Raw genomic sequence first — 27,810 nt, 5'->3', positions numbered from 1 at the left:
GCCCGGGCTGCCTACCCTGGCAGATCTGCTCCCACAGGTTCTTGCCCGGAGGCTCCACGCCCTGTCCTGGCGAGACGGGTAGCTCGGGGGACACGGTGGACACGATGGGCACTGGCGTCCGGACAGTGTCCGACGACTCTGCGGAGCGGGCCGCCTCCTCGCGCTGGGCGGTGCGACTACTTGCCGGACCCGGTGCCGCCATGGCCGCGGTTTCCACAGCAACCGCCCTCCCGGCGAGGCTATGACCCGGAAAGAGCCGAATTCCAGGAGGCGGGCCAGCGACTCGAGATTAACTTCCGGGTCGCGGTAGAGCTGGCTTTCACGTGGAGGCGGGGAAGGTTGGCCTACGGGTGAGTGCTGAAGAGCGGCGCTGGCGGGGCGCCGCGGGCTGTGGAGATTGCGCCTGGGGACTTGCGCGGCGAACTGAGGGGGAAGTGGGTGGCCTGTACCCCAAATCCACACATTCCCCCCACCCCAGTCGCATGTATGTGCTCGCTCTGGCCTGGAAGTTCTCCCGCCTTGGAGCGGGGCCGGGATTCCGTGTAATCCCTCCCTCTGTGTTTGTGCGGAAGCTTTGGCGCGGCGGAGCCTTTGAGGGACCGTTCTCGCCTCCTGGGTCCCTTGCTTCCTGCTCGTGAACCTGCGGCGGCAGTGAGGTGTTAGTTCCATTGTGCAGAGCGCGGGCTCCGCCGTCCTGCGGGCTGGGTTCGAGTCCTTTTTGCCACTTGCTGGCTTTAGGACCCAGGACAAGTAAATTCAAGGCTCGAAGCCTCAGCGAGTCTGAGATGGGGTCTTCACACCGGTCCTCACGAGACTACCGCGAGATTTTAAAAGCGCTTTTGGAGAAAGTGTTTGCTTTGGCTGGAGACGCACTGTAAGATTCTTTCCTCTTCTTGGAGCGAATATATCTGGGGTCGCAGGGTTAAGAAGAGGATCTTCAGTGCTAAAGAGGGAGGAAGCTACAGTGATTACGAACGGCCGAAAGGGGATTAAATTGACTACAGTCTCCCTTTAACTTCTTTGTTCTGATCAGATCGCTTGACCACTCCCGCCACTTGGCTCTCTCGACTGCACCCTCTCCAGGTTTGCACCTTCTCGCCTGCCTTTGCAGGTCGCTCTTCCTCTGTTCTCCGGTTTCCCTGAGGTCTTGTCTTAGGCTCATTCTGTTTGAGACTTAGTTACCATCCATATATTTACAAGTGTTTTTTGTTTTGTTTTACCCATGTCAGCCCAGTCACCCGTGAGCCTCAGACCCACATATCCACCTGTCTACCGAATATCCTCCTGTCCACTTGGATAGCTCAAGACATCTATGTAAACCAGCTGTCTCCTGCAGCCCCTAACTACCCGCCTTAAGTTCCTTTTTTTCAGGGATTAACACCACCATCCTGCAGTTGCCTAAGCTGGAAACCTCTGTTCTAGAAACTTTCCAGACAACTGGTAGGCCAGATTAGATGAACTTCATTACTCTGACATCACCACTAGCCTTGCTTTTATCACTATATTTTCATTATCACACCTCTTTTCCTTCTACACCTGCTCCTTGATAGCAGGTGGTTTGTCTTGTTCATCTCTGTATCTCTGATCGCTTCTCGGCCTTTTGGCTAAGATCAAGTGTAGTATCTCTGTATCTCTGGCATTCATTAATTCATTGAGTATTTATTGAACACCCGCTGTGTGTGTTCTTCTCCCCGGACTGTCCGGACGCCAGTGCCCATCGTGTCAGGTACAGAGCTAGGCTTTGGGAATACAGCAGAAAACAGGACAAGAGTGAATTGAGAGGATGTACTCTTGACTTTCCAGGTGCTCCTGGCATGAGTTATAAATGAACTTGAGCCATGGCTTAGTCCTGGCCTGGCTCTTTGAAGCTGCTAATGGTGAGCCAGGTCCATTGTGGTTCCCCAGGGCTCTGAGGCTGAAGCGAGCTTCAGGATGGAGAAGCTCCTGACCTTTCCCTCCCACTGTTCAAACCTTCTGCGAGGGGGGTATTTTGTTTCTGGATTCCCTGGGTGTCTCCATGTCACCTAGTCCAGGGAGCAGCAGCAGCTTGGGTGGTGACTGGAGAGAAGTGGCCCAGCTGGAAGCTCAAATGTACTTGAGGGCACCAGCCCCTTCCCACAGTTGCCTACATGCCAAAAGCTGGGCATTCTAGGTTGCTCTGTGTCATCTTCAATTGTTATATGTTGGTAATTAATTTGAAAATTTAGAAACAGTGAAGCAAGCAGGGGTGTGGCCCCCAACACCTCCCCCTCTCCCTGGCAGTGTTTGATCTGGTTCCATAAAGTACGGATGGGGAAACTGAGGCCCAGAGAAACCAACACTATGCAGCAAGAGGGCGTCAGTCACCATTTGAACCTAGGTCTTGTCAGTCCTAGCTGGGGCTTCTTTCATCATATCTTGTTGCTATTCTTATTACTAGTAATGCCACGTGGGAAGGTAATTAGGAGGGTAAGTCATCCAGGTTGCAGGTGGGGGGAATTAATTTCCAGACAGAAAGGAAAAGAGCTACTTAGATGAACCAAGATAAGGGGTTAATTGTGCCATAGTTATTGCATCTGGTGGGAATCAGCAGGAAGAGTTGACCTCAGGATTTCTTTCCCCTTCATTCAGTGAAAGTAAGCCCCTGAGGACAGTACTTGGTCTGTCTGATTAGATTGCAGATGAATCCTCAGTGGCTGGCAAAGGGTAGGCAGTGGGTAAATTTGTTGAATGGGTCACTAGGCTCAGAGATTTAAGGAAGGGGGTGGGAAAGGGAATCACTTTCCACAGATTATTGTGTATTTTTTCCAATAGCCCTTTGAGAAGGAATTGTTATTTCCCCCCATTTTCCAGATGGGGAAATTAATGTTCAGGGAGGGAGGCTAGGTGACTAGGGCTTAAGTTAGTGAAGGGAGCAGTTTGAATTTGAACCTGGCGTTAATCTGAATTTAAATTCCATTCTACTTCTTTAATCACATTTTCCTTTGTTCCAAAGGAGTCACGCGCCTTTTCCCATCCCCTAACATTTCAGACTAGCCACTCAGAAATGTGGCTCTTGGCACTAACTAGCCGAATTGTACATGGAGTGGTTTGGTATGGAGATAACTTGTACCATTTCTCTTTTCAGGGATGATCACCAAAACCTACAAAGGAGACCTGGGCCTTGGGGTCCCAGAGAAAAAGAAGAAGAAGAAGAAGGTAGTCAAAGAACCAGAGACTCAGTACTCAGTTTTAAACAGTGATAATTATTTCACTGATATCTGTCCCACAAGAGCCACATCCCCCTCAAAGAATGTGGTCCTAGGGCAGGCATCTGAGATCCCTCTAGTGAAGAAAAAGAAGAAAAAGAAGGGCCACAGCACCCTCTGCGAGGAGCACCTAGAACCTGAGACCATATTACGTGCTGGACGGACAGAGAAGTTGTACAGCCCCAGGAAGCAGGCTCTTGGTTCATCTGAGTTCCAGAGTGGGGAGAAGAAAAAAAAGAGGAAGTCCTTAAGGCCTCTGGCCGTGTCTTCTGGCTCAAAAGTGAAGACCTCCCCGGACACAAGACAGGGCGAGGAGGTGACCAGAGTTGGCAAGAAGCCCAAAAAACACAAGAAGGAGAAAAAGGCCCAGGAGGCTGCAGCCTTCTCAGCCAAGGACCCTTGGTTCTGTGAGTCTGGGGATACACTGTACACTTGCTCAGTGGAGAAGGATGGCGAGGAGCAGGCAGCCTCAGGGCAGAAACGGAAGCAGGGGAGCCCCAGGGAATGCAACGTGAAGATGAAGAAGAAAAAGAAAATCTACCAGAAGAGAGATACCTCCCTAGAAGAGCATCTTGAGTGCTCCAAGTCTGTGGAGAGCAGCTCTAGAAAAGGAAGTAAGAAGCCAGTCAAAGTTGAGGCTCCAGAATACATCTCAATAGGACATAACCCCAAGTCCCCTGCAAAGAAGAAAATGAAGTCCAAGAAAAAGGTAGAGCAGCCAGGCATTGAGGAGCCAGCTCTGAAGAGGAATAAAAAGAAGAAGGGGAAAGAGAGCAGAGTAGCAGAAGAACCTTGGGAAGAGGTAGGCATTTCTTCAGAATTAGACTCTGCTTTGGGAGAATAAGGGTGGAAGTTGGGTGTGTGTGTGTTTCTCATATTTGTAGCTGCCAGAACCCTGATAAACTGATTTCAGCCAGAAAAGGGATTTGTTGAGACCTGTAACTGGAAAGGTTAAAAGCTATTTAACTTCAGGTATGGCTGGATCCAGGTGCTCATGGAATATCCTCAATAGTAAAGGTATCCCTTGTTATTGAAACTCTACCCAAGTCCTCACTATCTTCAGTCAAGATCTAAATAAATTGGAATAAAATTTTTAGATGAATCTCCCTTTCTGAACTCTTGCCTTTTGCTGTCCAAAACTCAGGAACCAAATAGTTTGAGATAACATGGTCTGTGGCTATCTGAGCTTATTTTCTGTGCTCAGTATACATGATTTAGATTTCAAATAGATTTGGATTGCAGGAGATGCCCGTGTGGCTTTCCCCAGCTCTGGGCTTCGTCGGTTTTGGTCCCAGACAGGCACCTCCCACCTCACAGTAAGATGGTCTCAGAAGCTCCAGGATTTCATCCTAATAATTAGGCTGCCCCCAAAGGGAGAGAGAGAGCCCCTCCGAAACGATTACAGAAGTCGTCTTAGACCTGCTCTCACAGGCCTCAATTGGATCACACAAGCCAGAATTCCTGATCCTAAGGCGGGGGGCGGGGGGGGAAGGGGCCTAGGGTATCAGTCCCACTTGAACCCCACTGTCTTGAGGTCGGGAGGAAAAGACAGTTTCTGGGAGGAAAACCCAGTCCTAATTCCCAGGAGGAAGGGAATGGTTGATGGTCTGGTGAAGACAACAGATCCACTGTCTCCCTCCTGACAAGCCTCCTTGAGTGGGGGAGGGAAGGGAGGAGATGAGCCAGAACACTTGGACTGCATAGGCCCATATCCTCCCCTGTCTGTGCCAGGGCCACACCTCCATTCCTGTCTTTGGGGTATGTATGTGCGTGTGCACGGGTTTAGATGGTACATGTCCTACTCCAAGCAGATGTCTGGCCTGTTGGGGTAGTGATGGCTGGAATTTTTTGAACACTTACCGTATGCCTGGCACTAAGCTAATGCTCCCCATGTATTAACCCGTTTAATCCTCACATCAGTCTGGTCAGTTAGCTGCTGTGGTCATCCTCATTTGACAGACAAGAAAACATACTCAGAGGAGTTAAATACCTTGATCAAGATCACCCGCCTGTTACAGTGTGGGGCTGGGTTTTAAACCCAATCTGGCTTCTGAACTTGAGGTTTCATCCTTTCTTAGAAGCTGCCCTGTAACTTCTCATAGATGCCAGTATCATTAGAGCCTAAGAAGTGACTGTCTTATATTGGAACAAGCCCTGGATTCTCTTCCCAGTTCTGCACCGACAAGCTCGGTGAGCTCAGACCAGCCACTGCCCCATGGTCCTCAAGTAAGAATGATGGCTAATGTGTATTGAGCACTTACTGGAGGATGGCCCTGGCATTGGAGGGGCTCAGTTAATACTGACTGATGGATGAGCTCCCTGGAGCAGGGTCATCAGGAAGGTGTCTTTGTGGCTCGAGCTCAGCTTGGCCAGGCAGGGTTGAGGAGGGCAAAGGTGGCCTCCATAATCAGGGCGTTCTGGTTTCTGGATTTTTCCCAGTTTTGCCCTAGTCCATTAGATTTAGTTTTACTGGTCTCTTTTATTCAGAAGCTCTTAGGGCCAAGAAGAACTCAGAGGTGGGAGCCTAACCCCCATCAGAATCTAGAATCCCTTCTCTCCGGAGTCCAGTGGAAGGTGGTCAGTCCCCTCTGTTTAACATCTCCTGCGATGGGGACTCTGCTGCCTAGGACAGCCCACTGAGTCAGGAAATGCACACATCTTCAAGGTCAGGATAGGTGATGTGCATGAACAGAGCTCTTTAGGGATCATCACACGTGATGCTGGGTGCCAGGCAGAGCACGCCTACAGTAAGGATGCAGGAAATGTGGCAGTTGTCATTACCAAAGGACCAGGGAAAGTGGCTGGCCTGAGGTCTCACTTTCAGAGGGTCCCATGGGGGCTGAGGCCAGTGAGAGAGTGTTGCACGTGTACACATGCCCAGGGCAGGCCCAGTGAGGACACCACATGGAAGCAGAGACCTGTGAGGGGTGTCTGCCGTTGGTCATGCAGAGGGAACAGCAAGCGCAGAGGCCCTGGAAGGAACAAAGACGGGGTAGTGGGAGCTGGAAGTTTAGGGGGCCAAGTGCTAGAGACCAGAGAGGCCACGGGAGCCTAGATTTTTGTGTAAACAAGATGAGAGCCTTTGGAGGGTTTGGGGGAGTGGAGTGATGTGATCCAGTGGAGTTACTAAAGATTTTTTTTTTTAAGATTTATTAGAGAAAGCATGCGCACACACAAGCGGGAGGGGCGAGGGGGAGGGAGAAAGAATCTCAAGCAGACTGTGCCAAGTACAGAGCCTCATGTGGGGCTCAATCTGAGGACCCTGAGATCTGGACCTGAGCTGAAACCAAGAGTCGGATGCTTAATCTGCGCCACCCAGGTGCCCCTTAAATTTTTACTTTTTAGATTGGGATACGGTAGACATATAACATGGTACAAGTTTAAGGTGTATATATAACATGTTCCACTTGAGGTTTTTTTTTTTTTTTTTTTTAAGTATTAGAGAGCATGTGTGCACACTAGCAAGCAGGCGGTGGGGCGGGGAGAGGAGCAGAGGGAGGACAAGCAGACTGTGCTGAGCGCGGAGCCCAGTGCAGGGCTTCATCCCACAACCCTGAGATCATGACCTGAGCCGAAATCAGGAGTTGGACGCTTAACCGACTGAGCCGCCCAGGCGCCCCAAGGTTTTATTTTTAAGTAATCTCTATACCCAATGTGGGGCTCGAACCTACAACCCCAAGATCAAGAGTCTCATGCTCTGCTGACTGAGATGGCCAGGTGCCCCTCCAGCTGAGGTTTTAAAGCTCACCTGAGCTGCTGTGCTCAGGTGGGTGAAGAAGCAGGTGTTAAAGACTTGTGGTTGTCCAAACAGGAGAGAAGGCAGTGACTAGGAGTGGGTTGGGGGCACTCTTGAGGAGAGAACTGGGTTTGGGTTTGCTGGCAGGGTCTCCCTCCCCACCCCCCAATCAGGGCCCCGAGCCCACCTGTCCCTTGCTAGTTTCCCTCCCACCATCAGCAGGACCCTTGGCCTCGCTCCTCTTACTGGTTTGGTGCCATGGGAGGTAAGATGATGTCTATGTGGCAGGAAAGGTGCACCAAACCTAAGTCAGGAGACCCGCATTAGTGTCATCCCTGTCCCTGAGCTGTGGGGGTGACTTCATGATGGTCGCTTCGCCTCTCTAAGCCTTAGTTTCTTCACATGTCAGAAAGGTCAGTGCCATTGTTTTGAGGGGAGAATTGGTGAGAATTGTTCCACGATTCCACAAGAGGACGTCAGAAGTTCTGTAAGTGGCAGGGGTTGAGGTGGTGCTGCGGTCTTTGGTCTTTTCTGGACTCTCGTGATCTCATCTGCTGAGCTGCTGGGGCAGAGGCCATCCTATGCTTGACTTTTACTCCCTTTGCCCTTTTGTGCAGGAGCCTGACACAGACTTAGAGGTGGTGTTGGAAAAGAAAGGCAACATGGATGAGGCGCACATAGACCAGGTACGGCCCAGGTCCTCACCCCCCTTCCATGTGTCTTGCCATCTGCCAGGCACACATTTGTCTCCTACAAGGCAACAAGATCCTGGTCCCAGAGGTGTCAGGGACCCCAAAAGCCACCAGCCAGCCTCTGGCACACTTCCAGTGGTAGGAACTTGGGGCCTCCCCCACTTCATGCTGGGAGACCCCTTCACCACCGCAGCTCTGACTGAGGGGCCATCTGTTCATTCAGAGTCCCAGGGCGAGGCTTTCCTCCTTGTAATTGCTGCAGGGAGAGACGGGAGTGTGACCCCAGGAACTGTAACCAGGACAGGGAGCATGTGCTCAGCCAGGCCCATGCATTGCCGTCTCCTGGCCTCGATTCAGGAGTGTTTAGATAAGTTACTCTGTTGTGGATCTGCTTCTGCCTCTGCCGTGCCCCAGATCCGTAGGTAGACACATCCTTTCACTGGAGCGTGGCTTTCTGGAATCGGGGTGTATGTATGGTCCTGAACCAAATGAGGCCTGGCAGGACGGGGTGGTAACAGCATAGGCTTGGCTTTGGGCCGTTACTAACGAGGTGACTTTGGGCAGTCACTAACCTCACTGACCCTCCTTAGGTGGCTGCGAAGACCAAACGAGGTCGTGTTTGTGCGGCACTCAGCAGGGGCCTGTCTGATATTTCAGCTTAAGAAGTGGCAGCCATTACCCTGACCACATCCTCTTGCTTTGTCAGCAAGTAATTGCTGGAGAGAAGCAACAGGGTGTGATACAGAGATGACCCTGTCCCTTGGCCCTTCTCCAGGAGAGAAGGAAACCAGAAAGTACTAGCAAATGAGCGGAGTGTGAGGAGGCCTGTAAGATGCCACAGAAGTTCCAAATCTAATGCCTTTGGGGCACTGGGGAACTCTTCCTGGAGGCGGCACATCGAAATGGGGCCGAGAATATCCGTGAGGTGATGCTGACTAATGGGAGCTCCCTAGCCTTTGGGTCATAGTCGCACTGCTCCCCAGAGTCAGGGCCAACGGTAATGAGCTGGGCAGCTGCACAGAGAGGACACAGGTGGGGCCCTGACCTGTCTAGGACCTTCCATCAGTTCCTTTCCCAGGTGTCCTCCGCCACTCAGGATGCAGCAAGTTGCTGGAACTCAGTCCCCGTGCCTGTGAACTTCCTATGGGCAAGGCTCGCCAACAACCCTTTACTTCTTTTTTGTGCCTGCTGAGTACTTTGATTACTTGACAGTTTTTAAGAAAACCTTTAACCATTTTGGGTGACACATTACCTCAGTGTAAGTGAAGCTTTCTGTTCGACCTCTCCTGTTTTCCCCATAAGTGCTAAAAGCTTACTTTGTTAAAAAATTGCAACCTGAAAACAAAGGCAACCTGAAATCCTACCATCTAATAATGATCATTGTTAGCCCTTTAGTTATATTGTTCCAGATTTTTCCTTTGTAACTATATATGTGTAATTTTAAAGCACTGTGCAATCATGCTCTGTATACTCTTCTTTTAACTTTTGTCATTTAACTGTTGATTGCTTTTCATTTTGGTATATGTACATCTGTATCATTCCACACATGGAGCATGGTTCCACTATAGGAATATATCATTTTCTCATTTTTACGGCTGTCACTTTGTTTTATGTAGTTTTAAACTTACATAAATGGTCACCTTGACTCTATAAATGGTCACCTTGACTCGTAGCCTGTGGGAGATTATAAGGGAGGAAGGGGGACACCTAGGTGGCTCAGTCGGTTGAGCGTCCGATTCTTGATTTCGGCTCAAGTCATGATCTCAGTCATGAGATTGAGCTCCACGTTGGGCTCTATGCTGGGTGTGGAAGCTGCTTGAGATTCTTTCTCCCTCTCCCGCCTCCATCACCACCACCCCAAACTCATACATGCACATGCGCTCGTTCTCACTGCCCCCCCCCCCCAAAAAAAAGGGAGCAGAAGAAAGGCCACAAATTGGGACAGCTGAAGTTATACCTAATCCTTAGAAGGGAGGACAAGGCCCTGGAAGCTTTTTTTTGTAATTGAAGTGTGGTTGACATACAATGTTACAGTAGTTTCAGATGTACAACCTAATGATTCAGTAATTACGTATTTTATGAAATGCTCACCACAATAAGTGTAGTTACCATCTGTCACCATACAAAGCTTTTACAATATTACTATGTTCCCTGTGCTGTACTTTACATGCCTGTGACTTATTTATAACTAGAAGTTTGTACCTCTCAATCTCTTTCACCTATTTGAGCCCATCTGCCTATACCCCTCCATCTCTCAACCACTAGTTTTCTGTTTTTATGAGTCATTTCTGTTTTGTTTGTTCTTTTTTCTGTCTCAGTGATTTCACTTAGCATAATACACTGTAGGTCCATCCATGTTGTTGCAAATGGCAAGAGTTCATTCTTTTTCATGACTGAGTAATATTCCATTGTGTTGGGTGCCATGTGTGTACGTGTACATATGTGTACACATACCACATCTTTTTGCATTCATCTATCAGTGAACACTTAGGATGCATCCATATGTTGGCTATTGTAAATAATGGGATAAACATAGGGGTACATATATCTTTTCAAATTAGTGTTTTCCTTTTCTTTGGGTAAATACCTGAAGTAGAATTACCGGCTTGTATGGCATTTCAGTTTTTAAATTTTTGAGGAAATTCCATGCTGTTTTTTAGAGTGGTTGTACCAATTTACATTCACACCAACCGTGTACAAGAGTTGCCTTTTCTCTGCATCCTTGCCAACACTTGGTATTTCCTGTCTTTTTGATACTAGCCATTCTGACTGGTGTAATGTGATAGCTCATTGTGGTTTTGATTTGCATTTTCCTGATGGTTAATGATGTTGAACATCTGTTCATGTGTCTGTTGGCCATTTGTATGTCTTCAGAACAGTGTCTATTCAGGTCCTCTGCCCTTTTATTTATTTATTTATTTTTGGTATTGTATGAGTTCTTTATATATTTTGAATATTAGCCCCTTATTGAATATATTATTTGCAAATAAGTTGATCCTTGAACAACATGGGTTTGAATTGCACAAGTACATGAATACATGGATTTTTTTTGATACAGTATGTAAATGCATTTTTTCTTCCTTATGATTTTAACACCTTTAGCTTTATTGTAAGAATACAGTATGTAATATGTATAACTTACAAAATCTGTGTTAATCAACTGTTTATATTATTGGTAAGGCTTCAAGTTAACAGTAGGCTACTAATAGATAAATTTTGGGGGAGTCAGAAATTACATGTGGATTTTCAACTGTGCAGGGAATCTGTGCCCTCACCCCTACTTGTTCAAGGGTCAACTGTATCATCTCCCATTCAGAGGTTGCCTTTTCTTTTGTTATGATTTCCTTCACTGTGCAGAAGCTTTTTAGTTTGATGTAGTCCAAATTGTTTTTTTAATTGCCCTTGCCTGAGGAGACAAATCCAGAAAAACATTGCTAAAACTGATGTCCAAGTGTTTATTGCCTATGTGTTTTGTTTTTGTTTTTTTTAAGATTCTATTTATTTATTTGAGAGAGAGAGCATGAGATGGGAGAGGGTCAGGGGCAAGCAGGCTCCCCGCCGAGCAGGGAGCCCAATGTGGGTCTTGATCCCGAGACTCTGGGATCATGACCGAAGGCAGTTGCCCAACCACAGCCACCCAGGCGCCAGCCTATGTTTTTTTTTTTTAAGGTGTTATTTATTTGAGAGAGAATGAGCAGGGGGAGGGGCAGAGGGAGAGGGAGAGGCAGGCTGCCCACTGAGCAGGGAGCACTATGGGGGCCTAATCCCAGGACCCTGGGATCATGACCTGAGCCGAAGGCAGACACTTAACCGACTGAGCCACCCAGGTGCACCGCCTATGTTTTCTTTTAGGGCTCCTGTGGTTTCAGGTCTCACATTTAAGTCTTGAATTCTTTTTGAGTTTATTTTTGTGTATGGTATAAGCAAGTGGACCAGTTCCATTCTTTTGGTATAGCTGTCCAGTTTTCCCAACACCATTTATTAGAGACCATCTTTCCCCCATTGTATATCCTTGGATCCTTTGTCCATAGATTAATTGACCACATAAATGTGGGTTTTTTTTTCTGGGCTCTGTGTTTTCTTCTATCAATCTGTGTGTCTGCTTCTGTGGCAGTACCATTCTGTTTTGATTACTGTTGCTTTGTAGTATAGTTTGAAATTTGGGATTGTGCTACCCCCAGCTTTGTTTTCCTCAGGATTGCTTTGGCTATTCAGAGTCTTGTGGTTCCATACAAACTTTAGGATTGTTAGTTCCAGTTCTATAGAAAATGCTATTGGTATTTTGATAGGGATTGCATTGAACCTGTAGATTGCTTTGGGTAGTATGGACATTTTAACAATATTAATTCTTCCAATCCATAAGCATGGTATATCTTTCCATTTATTTATGTGATCTTCAGTTTCTTTCATCAGTGTCTTATAGTTTTCAGAGTATACCTCTTTTGCCTATTTATTCCTAAGTATTTTATTCTTTTTGATGCAGTTGTAAATGGGAGTGTTTTCCTTTTTTTAAGACAGAGATAGCGAATGGGGGGTGGGTGGGTAAAGGGAGAAAGAGAATCTTAAGCAGGAGATCTCACGACCCTGAGATCATGTTAAGAGTCAGACGCTTAACCAGCTGAGCCACCCAAGTGCCCCCAGGGGTATTTTTTTAATTTCTCTTTTTGATAGGTTGTTATTAGTGTATAGAAATGCAACAGATTTTTTTTTTTAAGATTTTATTTATTTATTTGACAGATAGAGCAGGAACACAAGCAAGGGGAGTGGGAGAGGGAGAAGCAGGCTTCCCGCAGAGCAGGGAGCCCGATGTGGGACTCGATCCCAGGACCCTGGGATCATGACCTGAGCCGGAGGCAGACGCTTAACAACTGAGCCACCCAGGCACCCTGCAACAGATTCTTATATATTGATTTTGTATCCTGCAGCTTTTACTGAATTCATTTATTAGTTGTAATAGTTTTTTGGTGGAGTCTTTAGGGTTTTCTATACAGAGTATCATGCCATCTGCAGGTAGTGACAGTTTTCTTTCTTTCCAATTTGGATCCCTTTTCTTTTTCTTGTCTCTTGTGGCAGACACTTCAGTACTGTGTTGAATAAAAGTGATGAGAGTAGATATTTTTGTTTTGTTTCTCATCTTAGAGAAAAAGTTCGCAGCTTTTCACCATTTAGTATGATATTAACTTTGGGTTTATCATTTATGGCCTTTTATGTTGAGGTATGTTCCCTCTGTACCCACTTTGTTGACAGTTGTTACCATGAATTGATGATGAATTTTGTCAAATGCTTTTTCTGCATGTATTGAGATGAATATTTTTATTCATTTTGTTGATGTTGATTTACAGATATTAAACCATCCTTGCTTCCCTGAGATAAATCCTACTTGATCATGGTGAATGATCCTTTTAATGCTGAATTCAGTTTGCTAACATTTTGTTGAGGACTTTTGCATCTATGTTCATCAGGGATATTGGTCCTGGAAGCTTTTATATCAAACAGCAGGGTCATTAGTCCACTGATGGTGGCCTTGAGCCATGCTGGCAACATTGTATAAGATGTACCTACTGTGGACCAGGCACTTTGTTAGGTTCTTACATTCTGCACCCAACAATTTCATGTGGGGTAGGGGGTTCTCCCACCCCAGCAATTCTTGGCCACCAACTGGGTGGCCTACCATTCAGCTCAGTTCTGACACTGTATATCTGGAGATCGTGTCACATCCCACAGGTTAAGGACTCAGTCCCACCAGACTGCTCCCCACCCATGCCCCAGTTCAGATGCCAGTTACAAGCTGGATTGTCACCTGTGCTTCTTACCAGGCTGTTATAGATGGGAGGTTCTGATAACCCCCTCCTTGGGTTTTATTAATTTGCTAGAGCAGTTCACAAAACTCAGAGAAACCTTTTACTTACAAGATTGTTGTTTATAATAAAAGGATATAAATCAGGAAGAGCCGGATGGTGGTGATACATAGGGCAAGGTATGGGGAACTGCACTGAACTTGCGTGCCCTCTCCAAGCATACCACTGTCCCCAAATCTCCATGTTTTCACCAACCCTGAAGCTCTCTGAACACCCCCCTCTTTTGGGGGTTTTATGGAGGCTTCATTACATAGGCACGATTGATTAAATCATTGGCCATTTGGTGATTGATTCACCCTTCAGCCCCTCTTCCTTCCTTGGGGGTTGGAGATGGGACTGAAAATTCCAAACCTCTAGTCACAGGGTTGGTTCACCTGGCAACCATACCCTATTCTTAGGTTCTTTCAGGCATTCACCTCATTAGCATAACAAAACATGTTATGAGGCATTCACCTCATAACATAACATTAACAAAACAACTTGATGACTCCTTGCTTTGGAAATCCCAAGGGGTTTAGGAGTTTTGTGCAGAAACTGGATGAAGACCAAATATGTATTTATTATGAATCCGATCACAATTCTGTTTCTCCCATTTATCCTCCAAGGTAGCTGATATTTCTACTTGCAGATAAATGGAAGTACACAAAGGTTAAGTGACTTAACGCAAGGCCACACTAGTTAATGGCAGAGCTAAGATTCAAACTAACCTGTGCCTGACTTCAGTGCTATTTCTAGAAAACAGTGCTGTCCCGAAAGTTAACTACAGTATCTTCTGTACAGGAAGGCAGGGCTTCAGGCAGTACGCTTTGGGAAGTTTCTACCCAGTATGGCTATTACAGACAAAAAAGGTTCTAGTGCTGAAAGTGGATAAGGCTCAGTTTGTAGGAAAGTTCATCCTTTTTTTTTTTTTTTTTTTTTTATTCATGAGAGTCAGAGAGAGAGATAGAGAGAGGCAGCGGCAGAGGGAGAAGCAGGCTCCCCGCCTAGCAAGGAGCCCGATGCGGGACTCGATCCCAGGACCCTGGGATCGTGACCTGAGCCGAAGGCAGATGCTTAACCATCTGAGCCACCCAGGCGTCCCAGGAAAGTTCATTCTTAAAAGAAGTTCATTCTTAATCCAAAACAAGGATTAATGAAGCTGCCCATTTTAGGCCAAGGGATTGCAGCCTTGGGTTGCTTAGAGGATACTTTTGACAAATGCCTGCCCCAATTTGCAGCAGAGGGAAGCTGCTCTCCCTCTTGTCACCCTCTTGTCCTCCTGCCCTGTCTCTCTGCTCGGTTTTAAGCTCAGAGGAAAACAACTGTGTCCCATTTCCCTCTTTTCTTTCCTCTCCCTTGTTCAGGTGAGGCGAAAGGCCTTGCAAGAAGAGATCGATCGTGAGTCGGGCAAAACAGAAGCTTCTGAACCGAGGAAGTGGACAGTAAGTTTGCTGCTCAGGCTCTGGTCGGTTGCATACCCCGGCACCGTGAGTCCTCCTCCTGCATGTTGCACCCTGAAGAGCAGAGTGCTGGGAGACCATGTTAGTCCAGGCCCCTGAGGCTGTCCCTGTGTGCCTGCTGGCTCTTTTCACTGCAGAACTTGTCCTGAGCTAATTTCCTTCCTTCTGAAAGGGGTGCTTGCCTCCCTCCTGGAGAGCTGGCCAAGGAAGATAAGCAGCCTGAACCTTTGTCTCCTGCTGTGGATGGGTGGGGTGTCCCACACATTAGTCACTGAGGGCATGTGACAGGCGCTTTCCAGCAGTGGATGATGACCTCAAAAGGCTGCTTGGACCAGGGCAGGAGGCAGAAGTGAGAGCAGTGTGGTGGCAGGCCTCTCTCAGGACTGCCTTCGAGGTCCAGTTGAAATGGGAGATTTCCAAACCAGGCCTGAGGAGATGGGACAGGAGAGAGTGCAGCACAAGGACCACAAAGTCAGGCTGAGGGGGCTGAGGGATGTGGGCAGGACGGTGGGCCATACCAGGCCGGCCATACCAGGCCAGCCTCGGTGGCCATCGTAGGGAGCGTGCACTGGGCTCTAAGTACTGTGGGAGCTGCTGGAGGGCATTTATGTAGGGGAAATGGGGAGTGGGTTAGAAGGCTCAGCCTGCAGGCCTGAGGACTGAGATGGTGGCAGAAGATAGAAGAAAACAGCTTCATAATCCAAAAAGACTTGTTAATAGATTGGATTTGGGGGAGAGGGAAAGAAGGATCCAGACAACAGGGAAGCCTTGCCTGTCTGCACTGTTAAGTCACAGTTTAACATAGGAAAGAACAACTGATTTGGATCAAAAGACAAGTTCAATTTCGGGCTCTGCCACTTTCTATTTGTGAGACTCAGGCAAGCAATGTCTTCTCTCTGAGCCTCAGTTTCCACACCTGTAGAATGAGACTCATACTCTGGTCCAGTGGGATATGGAGAGGGGCTTTGTTATGTGTCTTCCCTCTGGGTATTCTCTCCTTTCTCCCCAACCTCTTGAGCTGAGCAGAGCTGATAGACACCGTTATTGACTTGAGGAAGGCAAGAAACAGGACAGCATCATTCAGAACCTTTGGCTCCAGGGGCTGTACCCAGAAGGACCTGATGGGGGAAGAGGGCTCCTGGGGCCCAGGGGCGGTATCTGCTGGGGACACTTTAGGTGGCATTACCTCCCAGGACCTAGGGCCACTTGACCGCTGAGGCATATGGTGGGGCTTCCAGAGTGGCTGTGGGCCACTGCAGGAGGGTCCCCTTTTAGTGGGTCAGCAGCCCTTGGAGAGCTAGCCTAACTATGACTGGTCAGCCTCTGGCAGCACTCTCCTCAGACCCAGTGCAGGAGTGTCCGAGCTGGTTTCTCATCCTAGAAATTGTAGACCCGGGAAGCTGTAATTATGCCTGCAACTGGGCCACTATGAAGCTGGGAGAATTTGTCACTGCTTCACTCGGGGCAGGTGTCGCAGTGACTGGTTCTTACTGTTCTCCCAAATCTGACCTAGAAATAAGTGCTAAGCTGGGATTTGGCTTGCAAGTGGAAAGTTTCCAGGCAGTATGGAGGTCACCAATTGGGGTGGGGTGGGAAGAATGACAAATTATCAAGGATTTAAAGTTGCCAAACATTGTGCTCTGGGTTGTCGGTGTAAAATGTGATTTGATCCGTAGCTGAAGCCCTGTGAGAAGGGTATTACACTCTATTTTATAGATGACGACATTGAGGCTCAGAGAGTTTAGGTGATTTGACCAGGGTCACACAGGTAGGCTGGATTCTTGGGTGTCTGTGACTTTAAACTCCTAGTTTTCTTGAGCCAGGTTTCTTGTCTCTCTCACAGATATGGGAAGGACAGGGGTCTTTTCTTATGCAGCTTCTCTGAGGGACTGTCTTGAATTTTCTTGAACATGGATGATTTGTGTATAGGTGGTAGAGTACTCTGGACAGGAATTGGAACCCCCGAGTTCCTGGAGTTCCTGGGCTGGCTCAGCTTCGGACTCAGCTGTGTGACCCTTGACCTCTCTGGGCCTCCACTCCCTGCTATGAAATGCAGTGCTTGTGTGAAGAGAAGTTCATTTCAGATTCCCACTTGCCTCCTCCTCCTTCCAACTGTCAGAAACCTTAGGCTGAGGGAAGAGTGGGTAGCCAGCTGGTGAGGTGAGGTGAGTTGTGCTGGGAGGTGTGTAGAGGTGTGTTGGGAGGTGAGGTTGTTGGAGGTGAGGTGAGGTGAAGTATGCCATGCTCTTTGCAGTGAGTGAGGGAAGGAGTAAAGCAGACAGGCAGCTCCATGGTGGGCCCTGGTGTAGGCCAGACCTGAGATAGAATTCCAGCAGGGTCGTTAATGAGGTTTGTGCCCCCAGTTAAGCTGCAGACCTCCCATTTCCTTATCAGTAAAATGGGAATGCTAACAGTATTCCTCATAGGGCTCTTGTTAGAATTCAGAAGACAGTCCATTGATGTGCTCATGAGCACTGTGCCTGGTACATAGCCAGCATTTAATCAGCTGGATCCTCCCTGGTGGGGCTGGGGCTGGGGAAGGGGCAGGACTTTGGAAACCAGGAAAATAACCACCTCTTTTTCTCTATACAGGGAACTCAGTTTGGCCAGTGGGATACTGCCAGCTTTGAAAACGAGGAACAGAAACTGAAATTTCTCAAACTGATGGGTGGCTTTAAAAATGGGGCCCCTTCATTCAGCCGCCCCTCTAACACGATCGGAAGGCCCAACATGGCTCTCAGCAAGAAGGCGGCCGACGCCCTGCAGCAGAACCTGCAGCAGGACTACGACCGGGCCATGAGCTGGAAGCACAAGCGGGGCGCTGGCCTTGGCTTCTCCACCGCCCCAGACAAAACCTTTTATATTGACAGGAATGCTTCCAAGTCGATTAAGTTTGAAGATTAGACTCTACTGTCTTGTCCTTCAAAACAGCCCAAATTGCTTTTATTATTCATTTATGCAGTTGAAAGCCATCTGACAACTGTCTCAGATCAAACCTCTGCAGAGATTAAGGAAAACTCTGCCTGTGTGCTTGGACGAAGTAGGGTCAGGGAGCTCATGTTTCAGAAGCCAAGAGAACATGTGAGTGGCTAACACCTACTATTTTGTGTATTAAGCATTCCATCCCTGTGTGAAGACATCAGCATATATAAATAATAGCTAAATTTGCTGAGTGCTTAGTATGTGCCAGGTACGTACTACTGTGTTTCCCTCGCATTAATGTAGTTAGTAATTATGAAATAGGTGCTATTATCCCCATCTTACTGATGAGGAAACTGAGGTTCAGGGATGAAGTAATAAAATTGCCCGGTTCACCCAACCAGTAAGTGCCACGTGTTGGACTTCTGTATCCCACGTCCTGTGTCACTATTCACTACTCCGAATGTCCCCTTCTAGGGAATTTCACCAGGAATACTCATGGGGGATGAAAATCTCTTGATTGAAGAGACAAGTTTTGTGAGATGTCTAAATCTCAAATAGGAAGTAGAATTGATGGTAAACAGGTAAGAGCAAGCTCATTTTCTTTTCCCATCCTGAAGGCAAAGAGGGGTCTGAATGGCCACCAAGCAGATGTGGCTGAGCGTCCTCTGTGGTTGGGAAATGTGTTTCTAAACCAATTTTGCCTTTTCTGGCTCTCTTGCCTTCCATCCTCAGTGTTGAGCTTGGATTTAATCTTCATGCTTGAACTGAATTCTGACCAAGGCATTTTAGAGAGACTGTTAGTCTTAATGAACTGACGGCAAATTCCCAGGGATATGTCTATTAGAATCTTTGTGACCACAAGGGAGAGAGTCCTAGGTGACTTGTGTGGTGGAGGTCTAATGCCAGGAGGCCTGGGATGCACAGGAAGTTGCCTCATCATGACACTGCTGCTATGCCTGGACCCTACAACCAGCCTCACAGAGCTCCAGGTACAGTGACCTGAGTGACAAATGACCACCTTTTCCATTCACCTAGCATTTTGCACCTGAAAATACAGGTTCTGAGTGTGACATTTTCACATCACTTGGCCTGAATGCCTCCTACAGATATCCCAGCTCAGGTAGCTAAATAGCCAGGATATTCAGTCTCTCACTGGGCAGGAAGTCCTGATGTGTAGGGATTGACTCAGCAACTCAGCAAGGAAATGTTCTTTTCCTCTCTGCTCCATCCATCCTATTGGCTTCATCAGGCTGCTTGAAAGAATAGCTGTAGCAATTCTAGGTGGGATATCAAGATACTAGAACATTCCAGAGGAAGAAGAAAAACCTTATGGCTCAAGGAAAGTTCCAGAAGACCTTTCATCGTCATTCATTGCCTAGTGGTCATACGCCCATTTCTGAGCCAGCCCCTGGCGTGTGGAGGAAGAGTCTCCTCAGGCCAGTCATAAAGGAAGAGTGAGGGGCAGGTGCTGGCAAGACAAACATGGAGTCCACTACTGCCCCACTGGGCAGAGGTGAGGCGGGCCTGCCTGGGTGCTGCCTAGTAAGCATGGGCCAGGGAAGAGGTCGCACAAATCTATCCCAGCAGTGTTTCAGGTGGGTCACTTCACTCGGAATGTGAATTGGGCCTTTGATGGATTCAACCTTGAGATACATGATGGAAGAGGCCATCTAAGTGCCTGGAAGGTAAGGTTCTGTGTTTGAGTTAGCTACTTCAGAGCACCTCCTCTTCACAGGGGGATAAATCTCTCCTGGCCTTGATCTACACCACAGGAATTCACTCACTGTATTGACTGTTTCTCTCAGTCTTTTTAACTTGTCAAGAGATCACTCTACAGTTTGGGCCTGCCTTGGCTCGTCAGGAAGGGTTGTGCTCAACCATCTCTTGGGTGATTCTGGAGATTAGTTAATTAGTTGTCCACTCTCTTGTCCCCATAGTGATAGTTCTCATTAGCGATGTGATGGTCAGGCCTTTCCCCTCCTGTCATTTAGTATAAATAGTCCGTGTAATAGGATTTGACTTTCAAACTTAATGTATCACCATTGGCTGAAGAGTTCCACTGGCTTAGGAGAAGGTTTATAGTTTGTTTCTGAAGGAGGGTCTAACCAGAGCAGATGGAACAGCCCAGACAGCAAGATGGCCAGCGGCCTCAAAATGGACTTAACCTTGGTCTGCATTGACAAGAGTGGCAGAGACACCATTTCCCAAGTGAGCAGGTCTCTGTCCTGTAGCAGTGTGCAGTCCCGGGAGGATTTTCACTCTGAGCTTCCTGTGTTAGCTGGGGTCCTCGCTTTTGTGAATTAAACGCATTGACTTGTGCCACCTCTGCCCCTTTTCCCCATGTCCAGAGCCATCAATTTGCAAGGGTTTTTTTGGTGTGATTTCCTATGCTCTTGATGTCTTGACTCTGTAGAACACAGCATGTCTCCACTGCAAAAGGCGGTTTTGGGATTTTTACTCAGAATCGGGGCAGGAGAGGTCTGGCATATAGCACAGCCAAGGTGTTAGTTGAATATTTAACAGCCCTGTTCTCATTTCTCCCTTGGGGATTTCTCACTCGACTGACCCTCCTATTGGCAGGGTCCTTCCCTCCTCAGTTGCCCTTATCCAGCTATCTCTGAAACCTTATGATTCTTAATTACTTCATCCTTTGCAGTGATTCCTGCTATTTCTGCCTTAGCCTGCTAGGCCCTACCCTGAGACTTGCTTTCCATAACTAGACTGGTCCATCAAAAGTATTTGCTAGATAGACAAAGTTCTCCTCGAAAAGAAATTGTGTATTCAGCTCTACAAACAGAATTATTGAGGTTTGTGATTGGCAGAATAATGACCCCCCATGGGGTCATTGGACCCCATGGACAACATATGTTGTCCATGTCCCAGTCACCAGAACCTATGAGTGTTAGCACACAAAAGAGAGTTTAGGGTAGCAGATGGAATTACAGTTGCCAGTCAACTGACCTTAAAATAAGATGATCCTGGATTGTCTGATTGGGCCCAGTGTAATCATATGGGTTCTTAACTGTAGAAGGGGGAGGCAGAAATGTGGAAGAGACTTGTAAGAAAAACTCAACAAGCTGTTGCTGGTTTTAAGTTAGAGGAAGGGGCCACAAGCCAAAGAATGCAGATGGCCTCTAGAAGCTAGGAAGGTCAAGAAAACATTCTCCCCCACCTGCCCCCAGAGCCTCTAGAAGGAACAAAGCCCTGCCCATACCTTCATTTTGAGGGTAAGCCTGCTGAGACCTGTTGGACTTGGGAAAAACAGATCTGCAAGGTGATAGAATTGTATTGTTGTAAGCCACTAAGTTTGTGGTAATTTGTTAAAGCAGCAATAGAAAAGTAATACAAGTCTCATGCAGAACTTTTCCTCATTTTTTTTTTTACCTTATTTCTTAAAATTCTTTGAATTTTTATTGTTCCATTGTCCTTTGTAATGACATCCCCTGTAGGCTCTGGTTTTCAGAGATTGGCTAATTGATTCAGTAATGGGCTGAGGAAAACCACAACAGATCATAGAAAATCTAAGCCTTTGCCTGGGCCTGGTGACAGATGGTTCTGAAGCTCCTTTGAGGTAATGCATTACTCAACCTAATACGAAAGTCCAAATTCATGTCAATTTAAGAACATGTTACTCAGGCTTGGGAATGAACGCTGTCTGATATGAACAGCCTCAGAGTAGAAGAAAAGACTTAAAGCGGGTAATTTGTGAATTTGCCAATTGTGTTTCATTCAAACAGATGTATCATATAGTAACAGTGGTATATGAAATAATTTTAATGGAAATAATTTTGTGAAATAAAGGTCCCTTGGTAATATTTGAGTAATACCACCATGCTTTCTGAACTTCTGTATGTTTTGTTCAGTAAAGGGGAGCAAAAGGGTTATTCAGAATCCGCTGTTTTTTTTTTTTTTAAAGATTTTATTTATTTATTTGAGACAGAGAGCATGAGAGGGAGGAGGGTCAGAGGGAGAAGCAGACTCCCTGCCGAGCAGGGAGCCCGATGCGGGACTCAATCCAGGGACTCCAGGATCATGACCTGAGCCGAAGGCAGTCGCTTAACCAACTGAGCCACCCAGGCGCCCTAGAATCCGCTGTTCTTTAACGTAGGCTCTTTTCTCAGGCTGGGGGCCAGGGGTGGGGGGTGGGGGGGAAATTAACAATTAAGTTGGCCAGAAAATCCATATATATTCTTTCGTCCTAAACTGTTTAGTAAAAATATGAATTTAATACAAATTTATTTTTAAAAATTATTTTAGCCACTTTTACTGAGATTTACTGTGTGAACTGTAATCCTACATTTCACAGGGTAGAGATGAAATGTAATTTATGTCCAGTATATATATTCCAGAAGTACAAAAGTTTGGGGCACTTTAATCTACAACTTGGATTAAATGAATGCATTTTCCTGAGCACAGGCTTCCAGGCTGTGAATCACCACCAATCAATATTAATGCTTTTATTGATTCAAAATAAAATGTCAGTGGAAGCTCATTAGCAATAATACAAGAATCAGATTCCAGATTCCAAAAATCTGGTGGTAAAAAGGTAGAATCACATGCAGTTTAGAATTATGGCCACAAAGCAAACAGGGCAATATGTTTAGACAAGTTCTCTTCTAGATGAAGAGAGTCAGAAGTAATTAAATGAACAGTCATGAACATAAATGTTCCTTTGGGAGGTTTATTCGGTTATATACTTTCCACTGAAGCCACAGAGGGAATTGCAGATTTGACCTCACTTTCTCTAATCCACCATTGTGTTTTTTTTAATTTATTTTTAATTGTACTTGACATATACTGTATTAAGTTTCATGTGTACAACATAGTCATTTGACATTTATATGCCTTAAAAAATGCCTACCACAAAAAGTATAATTACCATCTTTTACCCTACAAAGTTATTACAATATTACTGATTGTATTCCCTCTGCTTATAACTCTGTGATTTATTTATTTTATAACTGGAAGTTTGTACCTCTTAATCCCCTTCACCTGTTTCTCTCTTCCTCCCACCCCCCTGCCCTCTGGCAACCACCAGTATTTTCTCTGTATTTATGAGTCTGTTTGTTCATTTGTTAGATTCCACATGTAAGTGAAATTGTATGATATTTATCTTTTTCTGACTTACTTCACTTACCGTAATACCCTATAGTGTTTCCATGTTGTTGCAAAAGGCAAGAGTTTACTCTTTTTTATGGCTGAGTAATATTCCTGATGGGGTTTTTTTGGGTAAACACCCAGAAGTGGATCATACGGTATTTCTATTTTTAATTTTTTTAGGAACCTCTATACTGGTCTCCATAGTGGCTGCACCAATTTACATTCCCACCAACAATGCATGGAGGTTCTCTTTTTCCACATCCTCGACAACACTTGTTATTTCTTGTCTTTTTGATTATAGTCAATCTGACAGGTGTGAGGTGATGTGTCATTGTGATTTTCATTTGTGTTTCCCTGATGATGAGTGATGTTGAGTATCTTTTCATGTGTCTGTTGGCCATCTGTATATCTTCTTTGGAAAAATGCCTGTCCAGGTCCTCTGCCTGTTTTTAATTGAATTATTTGAGGGGTTTTGGTATTTAGTTGTATGAGTTTTTTTAATATGTTTTGGATATTAACTCCTTATCAAATATTTACATATATCTTCTCCCATTCAGTAGGTTGCCTTTTTGCTTTGTTGATAATTTCCTTTGCTGTGCAAAAGCTTTTTAGTAGTCCAGTTATTTATTTTTGCTCATGTTGCCCTTGCCTGAGGAGACAGATCCAGAAAAATGTTGCTAAGACCATTGTCTAAGAGTTTACTGCCTATGTTTTCCTTCAGGAGTTTTATGGTTTCAGGTCTTACATTTAAGTCTTGAATCAATTTTGAATATATTTTTGTATGTGGTGTAAGGAAGTGGTACAGTTTCATTCTTTTGATGTACCTGTCCAGTTTTCCCAACACCATTTATTGAGCAGATGGTCTTTCTCACCATTGTAAGATCCTTGGATCCTTTGTCATAGGGTAATTGACCATATAAATGTGGGTTTATTTCTGGGCTCTCTGTTCTCTTCTGTTGATTTGTGTGTCTGTTTTTGTGCCAGTACTATTCTGTTTTGATTACTGTTGCTTTGTAGTGTAGTTTAAAATCTGGGATTGTGCTACCTCCAGCTTTGTTTTTCTGTCCCAAGATTGCTTTGGCTATTCAGGGTCTTTTGTGGTTCCATACAAATTTTAGGATTGTTCGTTCCAGTTCTGTGGATAATGCTATAGGTATTTTGATAGGGATTGCATTGAACCTATAGATTGCTTTGGGTAGTATGGACATCTTAACAATATTCTTCCAATCCATGAGCATGGTATATCTTTCCATTTATTTATGTGATCTTCAGTTTCTTTCATCAGTGTCTTATAATTTTCAGTATAGTTCTTTCACCACCTTGGTTAAATTTATTCTTAGGTATGTATGTATTCCATTATAGTTAACATACAGTGTGATATTAGTTCAGGTGTATGATACAGTGATGCAGTAATTCTATACATTACAGACTGCTCATCATAGTAAGTGTACTCTTAATCCCCTTCATCTATTTTTACCCATTCCCCTCCACCCCACACCCCTCTGGTAAACATCAGTTCTCTTTAGTTAAGAGTCTGTTTTTTGGTTTGTCTTTTTTTCTTTGTTCATTTGTTTTGTTTCTTAAATTCCACATCATATGGTATTTGTCTTTCTCTGACTTATTTCACAGTGTTATACTCTGTAGATCCATGTTGCAAATGGCAAGATTTTCTTTTTATGGCTAATACTCGAGTGTGTAGGTGTCACCTCTTCTTTATCAATTCATCTATTGATGGACACTTGGGCTGCTTATATTCCAAGTAATTATTGATCAGTATATATTTATTGCCATTTTGTTGCTTGTTTTATGGTTGTTTTGTTGTTTTCCTTTTGCTCTCTTTTCTCACTGTTTGCTGGCTTTCTTTAGTGATATACTTGGATTCCTTTCTCTTTATTTTTTGCACGTCTATTACTGATTTTTGATTTGTAGTTACCATTAGGTTTGTATATAACATCTTATGTATACATCAGTCTATATTAAGTTGATGGTCACTTAAGTTTGAATCCATTTACTCCTCTCCCCCCACATTTAAAGTATATGGTGTCTTACATCCTTTTATTTTATGAATCCCTTATTTTTTTTTTAGATATACCTAATTTTCCTACTTTTGTGCTTCCTGCTTTTCTTCTTCCTATTTATCATCTTTCCTTTCCACTCAGAGTCCCCTTTAACATTTCTTGTACAGCTGGTTTAGTGGTCATGAATTTAACTTATTTGTCTGGGAAGCACTTTCTCTCTCATTCTGAATGATACCCTTGCTGGGTAGAGTATTCATGGCTGCAGGTTTTTTCGTTTCAGCACTTTGAATATTATCATGCCACTCCCTTCTGGCCTGCAAACATTTCTGAAAAATCACCTGAATGCCTTACAGGGTTTCCCTTGTATGTAACTGTTTTCCCTTGTGGCTTTTAAAATTCTCTCTTTATTACTACTGTTGGCCATTTTAATTACTATGTGTCTTGGTGTGGACCTCCTTGGGTTGATTTTGATGGGGGCTCTTAGTGCCTCCTGGATCTGGATTTCTGTTTCCTTCTCCAGATTTGGGAACTTTTCAGCTATTATTTCTTAAGCTTTCTGCCCCCTTTTTTCTTTCTTCTCCTTCTGGGATCCCTATAATGCAGATGTTATTACACTGATAGTGTTGCTGAGTTCCCTAAGTCATTTTCATTTTTCATTATTGTTTTTTTCTCCTTCCTGTTCAATTTGATTGCTTTCTATTACTCTGCCCTCCAGGTCATCAATCCATTCTTCTGCTTCCTCTCGTCTACTATTTATTCCATCTAGTGTATTATGAATTTCATTTATTGAGTTCTTTATCTCTGATTGGGTCTTTTTATGTTTTCTATTTCTTTGTCTTACTGAGGTCCTCCACTCTTTTCTACAGTCCAATGAGTATCTTTATGACCATTACTTTAAATTCTTTATCAGGTATATATATTACTTATCTCCATTTTGTTTAGCTCCCTTGCTATGATTTTGTCCTGTTCTTTCATTTGTGACATATTCCTTTATCTCCTCATTTTGTCTCTGTGTGTCTGTTTCTATGTTAGGAAAATCAGCTACCTCTCCTGTTCTTGAAAGTAGTGGCCTTATGAAGGAGGTCCTTTGGTGCCATGCAGTGTCTGGTTTATCAGAACCTGGTGCTTCAGGGTGTCTACTATGTGTGTTGTGTGTCCTGTTACTGTGGCTGAGCTGCTTTTACTTTCAGGTGTCTGCAGTGGCTCTTTGCCTGTTGTGGGCAGGGTTTGGTCCCTGTGTTAAGTGGGCCAATCTGGGGCCACGTCTGGCTTGAGTTGAGTCAGACCAACCATTTGCTAGAGATGCAGTAGCACTCAACTACAGGGCACTTTCCTTGTGTTGACCGCTGAGAAGCTTTTGGGCTCTGGCCAAGGGTGCATTGGAGGAAGCAGGTCCAAAGAATGCAGGGGCACATGGTTGTAGCAGGGTTTGTGCAGGTCTGCTGTAGGAGGGGACCTGCAGCCACCTACAACTCCTGCCAAGCCTGCTGGGTTGGAGTGGGCAGATCCACAGAAGTGTGGGGATGGGGTGCGCAGTGTCAAGCTAGTTGGAAAGTGTGCTCTGCTGGTTCCTGCAGATGTCTGTATCTTGGCTGGGCACAGGGGAGGGAAATGGCACTCACCAGCTCCTTGGTTCTGGAGAAGTCTCCTAGGGATCCCTTCCCCTGCAGAACATGCTCTGATATTAGTAAACCAATCTCCCTATTGTATATCCCGGGCATTTTTCAAACTGCTACTTCTACATTTTATCTTTGTGGGGCTGTTTCTTGTGTGGTTTACTTAAGGACAGAGTCAGTTTCCTATTGTCCTCCTGGCTCTCCCAGAGCTGAGCCCTCTGATTTTTAAAGTTACAGGTGACAAGCTGCACTGATTGTAAGAACTAGCGAAATTGTGCTCCTCTGCTTTTCAAAGCTAAATGTTTGGGGATTCATCTTCCCTGTGTGGGTTCCCCATGACTGGGGTGCCTGGTGTGAGGGTCTGTTTCTTTACCCTGTCCATGCCCGTGGCATCCCTCCCTCATATGGACAGTCCTGCAGTCATTTTAGCTCCCAACTGGGTCTTTACCTTTCCTACCCTCTTCAATTCGGCCTCCTCTCTACATTTATCTGTGGAGAGTCTGCTCTGTCCTGTTTTACTCTTTTTAATGCAGTTGTAAATAGTGTTTTTAAAAAATTTCTCCTCCTGCTAGTTTATTATTGGCATATAGAAATGAAACAGATTTCTGTGTATTAATTTTGTATCCTGCAACTTTTACTGAATTCATTTATTATAGTGGTTTTGATTTTGTTTTTGCTTTTTTTTTTTTTGGTCTTTAGGGTTTTCTGTATAGCAGGGTTTGTGCAGGTTTGTGCAGGTCTGCTGTAGGAAGGGACCTGCAGCCAGCTAAAACTGCCAAGGCTGCAGGTCTCTTCCCACAGCAGACCTGCACAAATCATGCCATCTGCAAATAGTGACAGTTTTACTACTGCTTTTTCTTTTTCTTACATGATTGTTATGGCTCGGACCTCTGTACTATGTTGAAGAAACCTGGGGGAGCAGACGTTCTTGTCCTGTACCTGATCTTAGAGGAAAGGCCTTCAGCTTTTCATTTTTGGGTATGACATTAGCTGTGGGTTTGGGCTTTTATTATGGTAAGTGTGTTCCCTCTATACCCACTGTGTTAAGAGTTGTTATCATGAATAGGTGTTGAATTTTGTCAAATTTTTTTTTTCTGCATCTAATGAGATCATGATTTTTAATCCTTCATTTTGTTAATGTAGTGTATCACACTGATTGATTTGCAGATACTGAACTATCCTTGCATCCCTGGAATAAATCC

General features: G+C 45.3%; 2 protein-coding genes and 1 pseudogene across 5 annotated transcripts in view; 2 read left to right on the top strand and 1 right to left on the bottom strand.

The window, feature by feature from the left end:
• The window catches only part of IQCK (IQ motif containing K), a 128,771-nt gene extending 128,458 nt beyond the window's left edge, over nucleotides 1-313 (bottom strand). Inside the window, exon 1 of the mRNA XM_035022388.1 lies at nucleotides 16-313. Within this exon, the coding sequence (XP_034878279.1) occupies nucleotides 16-202 (187 nt within the window). The 5' untranslated portion in view covers nucleotides 203-313. The remainder of the gene's footprint in view (nucleotides 1-15) is intronic.
• KNOP1 (lysine rich nucleolar protein 1) lies at nucleotides 306-27,810 on the top strand. Of its 4 annotated transcripts, XR_004682334.1 has the most exons (6): nucleotides 306-350; nucleotides 3,107-4,029; nucleotides 7,581-7,649; nucleotides 14,857-14,934; nucleotides 17,545-18,033; nucleotides 27,776-27,810. XR_004682334.1 is itself a non-coding variant. In XM_035022382.1 (5 exons), the coding sequence occupies exons 2-5, from the start codon at nucleotides 3,109-3,111 to the stop codon at nucleotides 17,854-17,856; spliced, it is 1,380 nt and encodes a 459-aa protein (XP_034878273.1). In that variant the 5' UTR covers nucleotides 306-350; nucleotides 3,107-3,108; the 3' UTR covers nucleotides 17,857-21,695. The 4 variants fall into 4 exon arrangements, 3 of the variants coding, with proteins under 3 accessions (XP_034878273.1, XP_034878275.1, XP_034878274.1); XM_035022382.1 differs by lacking the exon at nucleotides 27,776-27,810 and having other exon boundaries at nucleotides 17,545-21,695; XM_035022383.1 differs by lacking the exons at nucleotides 306-350; nucleotides 27,776-27,810 and adding an exon at nucleotides 748-874 and having other exon boundaries at nucleotides 17,545-21,695.
• LOC118022037 lies at nucleotides 1,585-1,675 on the top strand (annotated as a pseudogene).

Source organism: Mirounga leonina, unplaced genomic scaffold (genome assembly GCF_011800145.1).
Source record: "Mirounga leonina isolate KUSES-001 unplaced genomic scaffold, KU_Mleo_1.0 Mir_175, whole genome shotgun sequence".
Taxonomy (NCBI): Eukaryota; Metazoa; Chordata; class Mammalia; order Carnivora; family Phocidae; genus Mirounga; species Mirounga leonina.
The sequence above is the reverse complement of the archived record's forward strand: the minus strand, read 5'-3'. Positions and strand labels throughout refer to the sequence as shown.

What these genes read in the sequence shown, in the direction of transcription:
- KNOP1 (XM_035022382.1), top strand. Translation starts at nt 3,109, where the DNA reads ATGATCACCAAAACCTACAAAGGAGACCTGGGCCTTGGGGTCCCAGAG. An exon ending in ATGAGGCGCACATAGACCAG is followed by an intron (nt 7,650 to 14,856) that starts GTACGGCCCAGG and finishes TCCCTTGTTCAG; the next exon opens with GTGAGGCGAAAGGCCTTGCA. An exon ending in CTGAACCGAGGAAGTGGACA is followed by an intron (nt 14,935 to 17,544) that starts GTAAGTTTGCTG and finishes TTCTCTATACAG; the next exon opens with GGAACTCAGTTTGGCCAGTG.